Below are 7,011 nucleotides of genomic sequence, written 5' to 3'. Positions count from 1 at the left end.
GGGGGGGGAAAGGTGACCCCACCCCAGGATGCTTTTGCAAGAATCCAGCGCTCTCTGCTCTTCTTTCACGCGGGATGCAAAGCTTACACTCATACAAAGGTCCGGAGAAAGTTCCTGGGTCACCCATCCCTGGGCCACCCATCCCCGGGCCACCCATCCTCGCTGGCTTCACCAAGCGGAAGGGCTTTTTTGGACAGCTCTGTCACTTCGTCCGCTAGTAAGCCCCCTTCCCCCCCATCTCCCCCCACCCGCGCGTCGGCCTGATGGCCCTGCCGATTTATCCTAGAGGGAGGGCCCCGTGCACGCTGCAAAGTCCACACACAAATCTGAGCGCTTTTCAGGTGCGCTGCAGATGCGGCGAGCGTGGCTCCTCTCTACCCGATTCCCACCATTACTATTACTATTATTGCTAAAACATGTTCGCCAAATGTTTTCGGTTTGTTTTTTACATCGCTTTAATCTTTTTTTTTTTCCAATTCAAGCCACTTAAAAAAATTCCATATAGCAGCCTGAATGCAGAGACCCAGGACTTTAAATTCTCGGAGTCAGANGGCTCCGGACCAGCCACGTGGCCCCTGCGAGCCGCGGCGCCCCGTCCGCGAGTGAAGGAGGAGGCGGAGGTCTCGCCTCCGGGGAGGGCGCGGGGCGCGCAGCCGGGAAGGGGAGGGGCGCCTGAGGACCCCCGCACGGCCCCTGCGGCTTCTGTGCGCCCTTTGACGATCTCTGTCTGGGCCCTCTGTTCTCATCTGCAGAATGGGCTCCCGCGCTCGCTCATCTGGGACCTCGGACAGGTGTCTTCAATTTCCAGAGCCTCAGTTTACGGGTCTGTAAAATGCCCGCCAGGATCGCACTTCCTTCACAGTGAAAAATGGAGGGAGCGCGTGGTGGTGGTAGCGTCGTCGTCCCACGGAAGCTGCTGGAGCCAGACGGCAACCAGAGTCCGTGACTGAATGTGCAGTGTAGATGGTTCGCCGCCTCCCAGTGGGCGTGGCGAAAGTGTAAGGGCTTTGGCTTCCCATGGGCCTGGAATCCATCACAAGACGCACCACTCAGTAGGGAGGTGGCTTCGGGGAAGGCTGTGCCGCTCCTCTGTGCCTCAGTTTCCTCATCTATAGAATGGGCTTCTTAAATATAAGAACTAGAGAGTGCGACACGTGTGTTCTCCCGTTAAATTGTGCTGCCCTATTTGAGCAAATATAGGCCCCCTATCAACTGCTCCCCAAAGGGTGTCTACCTCAGCCCCAGTCAACCTGACGGGCCGCTCTGGTGGCCCTTTTGTTTTTCCTGCCTCTTTTCTCCTGACTGAAATAAAAGACATTACCAGCATCACGCTGGTGGCTCCTCCAATTTCAACAAAGGCCTAGGAATCCTAGAAAAAGCAAAATTCTGGTGTGTGAGTCCGATTTGACTCTCAGGATTGTTCCTTCCAAATGCATGGCCTTGGGCAACTTCACCTCTCTCCACCTCAGTTTACTCATCAGCAACATGGGGATGGCGCTACCGACCTGTGAGTCAGGGTCCCAGCAGGAGATGGGTGGCACATTCAAACTGAGTCATTTGGCTGGGAAGCCAAAGGGGAAGGCAGGAGGGTGGAAAGTGGATCTGGGGGAGCAAAGAGGAGGTACTTACTGGGAACCAGCCTCACACACCTATTGTACAGATCCGAGCTACTGTTTGCGTTTGTAGAGTGCGTAACAATACTACCTAGTCCCTGACATAGTAGGTCCTCAGGAAATTTTATGATTAATATAAAAGAGAAACATGGGAACTCAGCTTCATTATTTCTGAGGTCCTTTCTAACTGGCATTCTGAGATTTTCAGATAGTGTTGGATCCAGGGAGGAAGAATGTCTTGTTGGCGTAGAATTTCACGCTCTCCCAAGGGTGTCAATCAGCCATGATTTCCCCAGGCGGGGCAGCCTCCGTGAGCAGGGAGTGAGGTGTTGACCAGATGCCTTTCCCTTTAAGCTCAGCCTCTTGGTTGCCACCACAGTGGCCTCTGTTCAGAGATGCCAAGGCTAGAATTTGTGGATCCAGTTTGTAACACCCAGAGCATTCAGGAAGGAAACTCTGGCTGGAGGGTATTGTGGAACACCGGGACCTTACCGGGATGAAAACAAAAATGAAGTGGACCGCAGAGAAAGCAGTTAAAGCCATGTGACTGGAAGCAGCTGAACGGATACCCTTAGGCTTTAATTTTTGTTTGAGTTGTATTGTGATCAGCCTGCACACGTGTCTGATAATTCTCTCAATTTGTTGGGACTTGGTGCCTGGGTTGTATGGAATTTTTTTGTAAATATTTCAGTGGCACCTGAAAAGTTGGTGTATTCTTTGAAAGGGTATTGGGGAGCTGCACTCTTTGCCTATCAGTTCAGTATGTATTCATTCTAATTTTTTAGTGACATTATTCATGTTCTTGCTTTTGACTCATTGATCTGACATAGGAAGATCATGAAGAGTTTGAAATTTCCAGTCTACTTGCTTTCCTGTCCATTTGTTTCCTTGTCTGTCTGAATTTCTGCTTTTTGTATTATACTTCCCTGTTGATTAGTGCATATAAGTTACCTGTTCGTGATGACTTCTTGTAATTGTTTAATGCCTCCTGTATCTCATTAAAACCTACTCCTTAAACTACACTTTGTAGAGTTACTATTGCCACTGTTTCTTCTTCATGGTGTAAGCCTGTGTGATCTAAACTTGGTACCTTATTTTTAGCTGTCTTGTTTCATTTCCCCTCCGAATATAAGGTCTGTGAGAGCAGGGGACTATTATATCCTCATCATCGTGCACCTGCTCTGTTTGCCATGGTAAATAATGTTCCTGAAACATGGTAAATACTCCCAAATATTTATTCGGTGTATCTCTCTCATCAACAGCAGCTCATTAAAATTTGTTCTTTTTTTAAATGTTTATTTACTTTGAGAGAGAGTGTGAGTCAGAGAGGGGCAGAAAGCAAGGGAGAGAATCCCAAGTAGACTCCACACTCAGTGCAGAGCCCAATGTGGGGCTCAACTCACGATCTGTGAGATCACAATCTGTGAGATCACGACCTGAGCCAAAATCAAGAGTCAGAGACCCTTTAACTGACAGCCACACAGATGCCCCTCAAATTTATTCTTAATCTGGGGTGACTTGCTGTATCCTGGGGAAATGTGTCATGTCTACATTGCTGTAGTTACCATTAGACTGATTTCCATCATCCTCATTCATGTTTTATTTCCCTGCCTTTTGAGGAAAGCACTCTGCTATTTGCGGTCATCTTTTATGCTGATCTCAGAATAAACTGAAAATTCTATCAGGAACTATCTGAAATGCCTTCAGACATAGAGACAAATAATAATACCATCTCTTTTGATTTCTTTTTACAATATAATAGAGTTTTTAATCTTCATGTTTCTCTTTCAAACCTTTGCTTTTTTTCCCATAATCTTAGTGATTTAATCTGATTATATAAACCTTATTTATTTATTTTTTGGTCTTTTCACTGTTGTGTGTTCTCCACTTTCCCCCAGGATCACACCTGCTATTTATATTTGTTTTTGAATATCTTTTATTACCTCGGCCACTTTGTTTGGATTCCACCATCATCACTACTGATTCCAAGATTGTTTCCTTCAAGAATTTTCCTTCTGCCTTCAGCTGGCCAAATTCCAGAATCCACCCTGAAGGGATCAAGTCAGGCAAGACGGGTCACTGGGAAACCCTGAGTCTGCAGCTCTGACACGGATGCCCATGCCTGGGCTGGTGTTGAGAGTCAAGGGCGGGACTCAGCCAAAAGCATCCTGCCTTTCCTGAAATATCTGCTCTGGGCACCTTGAACAATGAGGTCACGCTCTTCAACTCCCATTCACTTTATGAAAGCGGTGTTATTTCATTTCCCATAAATTATCTCCCAACAATATGCCTTGTTGGGAAGATGTGGTACAATTTCAAGGCACCTGAAACTTCCTTGGTAATAAACCTCACTCACAAATGATAAGGTTGGTATTTTGAAGGCATGCTTTTCTGAAGGAATATGCCATACAAGGGGGCTGTGCGTGGGCACGCACTTAATCTTATGAATTAGTTTGAAGTTAAGGCTCTTTACATAAACCCTCAATTCTGTGTGTTTGTTTAATGGCCAGGCACAGAGACAATAAGATAATCATTTTAGGGGCGTCTCGGTGGCTCAGTCGGTTGAGCGTCCGGTTCTGGCTCAGGTCTTGATCTCATAGTTCATGAGTTTGAGCCCCACGTCGGGCTCTGTGCTGACAGCTCGGAGCCTGGAGCTGCTTCTGATTCTGTGTCTCCCTCTCTCTCTCTGACCCTCCTCCATTCACACTCTGTCTGTCTCTCAAAAAAAAAAAAAAGCATTAAAGAAAAGATAATCATTTTATAGATGAGGAAATTGGAACTTAGGGAGGGAAAGCCACTTTCATTCATTCATTCATTCATTCATTCAGCAAATAGCTGTAAGCACGTGCCGTGTGGCACCGCACCCACTAACACAGAAGAATCTCTTCTTGTACGTTGGTATCTTCTCTCCTGGCAGGTGTGATAGGCTGCAGATAGTTCAACGTGTGATGCTGTGTGAGGCCGTGAACGCAGTGGGTTGAGTACTGGCCACCCACAAGCATATGTCACACCCCAGCCCCCAGACACTGGGCATGTAACCTTCTTTGGGAAAACAAATTTGAAGGCATCTCAAGATTTAGGTTAAGGATCTCAAGATTTACTAGCGGGGAGAGGGGGCTGAGTCCAGTGATTGGCGTTCTTCCTTATAAGAGACAGAAGAGAAGAGGGGCGCCTGGCTGACTCTATCCGTGGAACGTGCAACTCTTGATCTCGGGGTTGTAAGTTCGAGCCACATGTTGGGTAGAGAGGTTACTTAAAAATAATTCTTTAAAAATCTTTAAAAGAAGAAAGGCAGAAGAGAGACAGACAGACAGGCACAGCGGGGTGGGGGGCATGGAGACAGGGCAGAGCTGGGAGGGAGGCAGCCACGAGCCAAAGAACATCTGGGGACACCAGAGGCTGGAACAGGTAAGGAAGGGCTCACCCCTCCTTCAGAGGGAGCACGGCCCTGCCCACACCTCGATTTCAGACTCTGGCCTCCAGACTATGAGACGAGAAATTTCGGTTCTTAGGAGTACCTCCCCCGACCCAAGGGCGTGGTCGTCTGTTGTAAGCAGGGTGGGGACCCGAGAGAGAGAGAGAGAGAGAGAGAGAGAGAGAGAGAGAGGGAGAGAGAGAGAGGGAGAGAGAGAGAGGCTCTTGTTGTCAGAGCATGCAGGAAGGGTGACTCTTGAGCAGAGACCTGAACAAGGTAAGGACAAGGTGTTTCCTGAGAGGGACAACCATCCACGTGGAGAGAAGACAAAGAGCCAAGGCCCGGGGTACGGGAGGAGGGTCGTGTGGGCTCAGCTGGTGTCACCACAGTAAGTGAAACAAGCCACACATTTGCACCCACACCACGGTCACACCATATACGGTGTTTCCGGGCCCCGTTGATGTGACACTCTCATTGTCACTGATTTCATAGTCATTGTTGCCAAATGATGGAGAACATCTCTCCTGCGGCTGCTGCTGCGAGCACTTCTGGGCTTGGAGGACGGAGCAGGACACCAGCTGCGAGGTGAATGTGCCGCGCGGGACTCGCTCATACATAGCAGAGATGCCACAGAGGACATCACCATTCGGGCGTGGGGTGACATCTCCTCGCTGGATGGGCCATGCCTGGGAACTCTGCACCTTATCACACTCTCCGCAGCCCCAGTTGTTCGGCCCTGGCACGAGAATAAAACCACCAAAAGATTTCTAGTAGCAGAAGGAATGATCTTGGGCAGGGGGAGTTACGGAACCTTCTAGACGGTGCTGGTATGGCTGAAAGAGATTTCTATGGGTAAAGTCCATAATGTACGTGAGGGTTCGCTCTTGGTGTTGGATATTCTGTGGGGTTTTTTAATTTTTGTTAATGTTTATTTATTTGTTTATTTTAATATTTTTATTTTATTTCTAGGAGAGAGAGAGAGACAGCATGAGCAGGGGAGGGTCAGAGAGAGAGGGAGATACAGACTCTGAAATAGGCTCCAGGCTCTGAGCTGGCAGTCAGCACAGAGCCCGACGCGGGGCTCGAACCCACGAACCGCGAGATCATGACCTAAGCGAAAGTCGGATGCTTAACCGACTAAGCCACCCAGGCGCCCCTGTTAATGTTTATTTTTGAGAGAGGGAGAGAGACAGCGTGTGAGCAGCGGAGGGTCAGAGAGAGAGGGAGACAGAATCCGAAGCAGCTCCAGGATCCGAGCTGTCAGCACAGAGCCCGATGCGGGGCTCGAACTCAGAAACTGTGAGATCATGACTGAGCCGAAGTGGGACACTTCACTGACGGAGCCACCGGGCACCCAGTATGTTATGTGTTTTGACAAATGTGCAATGTCACGGATCCGCCTGACTCGCTGCCCGGGGCTCCCCCGTCCTCGCCCCAAACCCCTGGGAAGCCACTGATCCTTTCACTGTTTCTACGGTTTTGCTTTTCCAGACGATCTTGTAGCTGCAGGTTTGACAATCTCTCAAAAACTACTCTCGTTTAAAAGCTTCAAAAGCGCCCGGGCCTGTCACCGGAGTCAGAGAATTCCAGTCCCAGCAAAGGCCCGAGGCCTTCCGAATCTCAGCTCGCCGTACTTTTGCGCTCCCCATGGTCCCTTGGAGGTGTGGCAGCACCCATGTCCCGGAACAGCCTCCTTCCCAGCCCGACCAGTGCCCCGCCCCCCACCCCTGGGTCCTCCTGCGACCCGCACCTGCTCCTGCCCCCCCGTACCCCAGTTCTTCAGGCAAAGCCCCGACTCTTGTACACACCACGGCAGGGCCACCAAGCCATGGCCCCTGACTCTGTCCCCACCTCCCGAGCTGGCCCTTCTCCAGGGCCCCGGGAACAGGCTCCCCACCCCCCCGTCCCTGGACCCCGAGAACGCTGCCTGGAGCGCTCCCCAGCACCCTCTCACTCCCAGCCCTGCTCACCCTTCAGGTTTCA

At 49.9% G+C, this 7,011-nt stretch overlaps 1 protein-coding gene across 1 annotated transcript in view; it reads right to left on the bottom strand.

The window, feature by feature from the left end:
* Nucleotides 1–6,705, bottom strand: part of ATP2C2 (ATPase secretory pathway Ca2+ transporting 2) — a 71,391-nt gene extending 64,686 nt beyond the window's left edge. The window contains exons 1-2 of the mRNA XM_077754176.1: nucleotides 6,663–6,705; nucleotides 5,445–5,764 (exon numbers count right to left, since the gene is read on the bottom strand). Of these exons, the coding sequence (XP_077610302.1) occupies nucleotides 5,445–5,764; nucleotides 6,663–6,705 (363 nt within the window). The remainder of the gene's footprint in view (nucleotides 1–5,444; nucleotides 5,765–6,662) is intronic.
* Between the last annotated feature and the right edge of the window lie 306 nt (nucleotides 6,706–7,011).

The sequence above is a fragment of the Crocuta crocuta genome, unplaced genomic scaffold (assembly GCF_008692635.1).
Source record: "Crocuta crocuta isolate KB4526 unplaced genomic scaffold, BGI_CrCroc_1.0 scaffold61, whole genome shotgun sequence".
Taxonomy (NCBI): domain Eukaryota; kingdom Metazoa; phylum Chordata; class Mammalia; order Carnivora; family Hyaenidae; genus Crocuta; species Crocuta crocuta.
The sequence above is the reverse complement of the archived record's forward strand: the minus strand, read 5'-3'. Positions and strand labels throughout refer to the sequence as shown.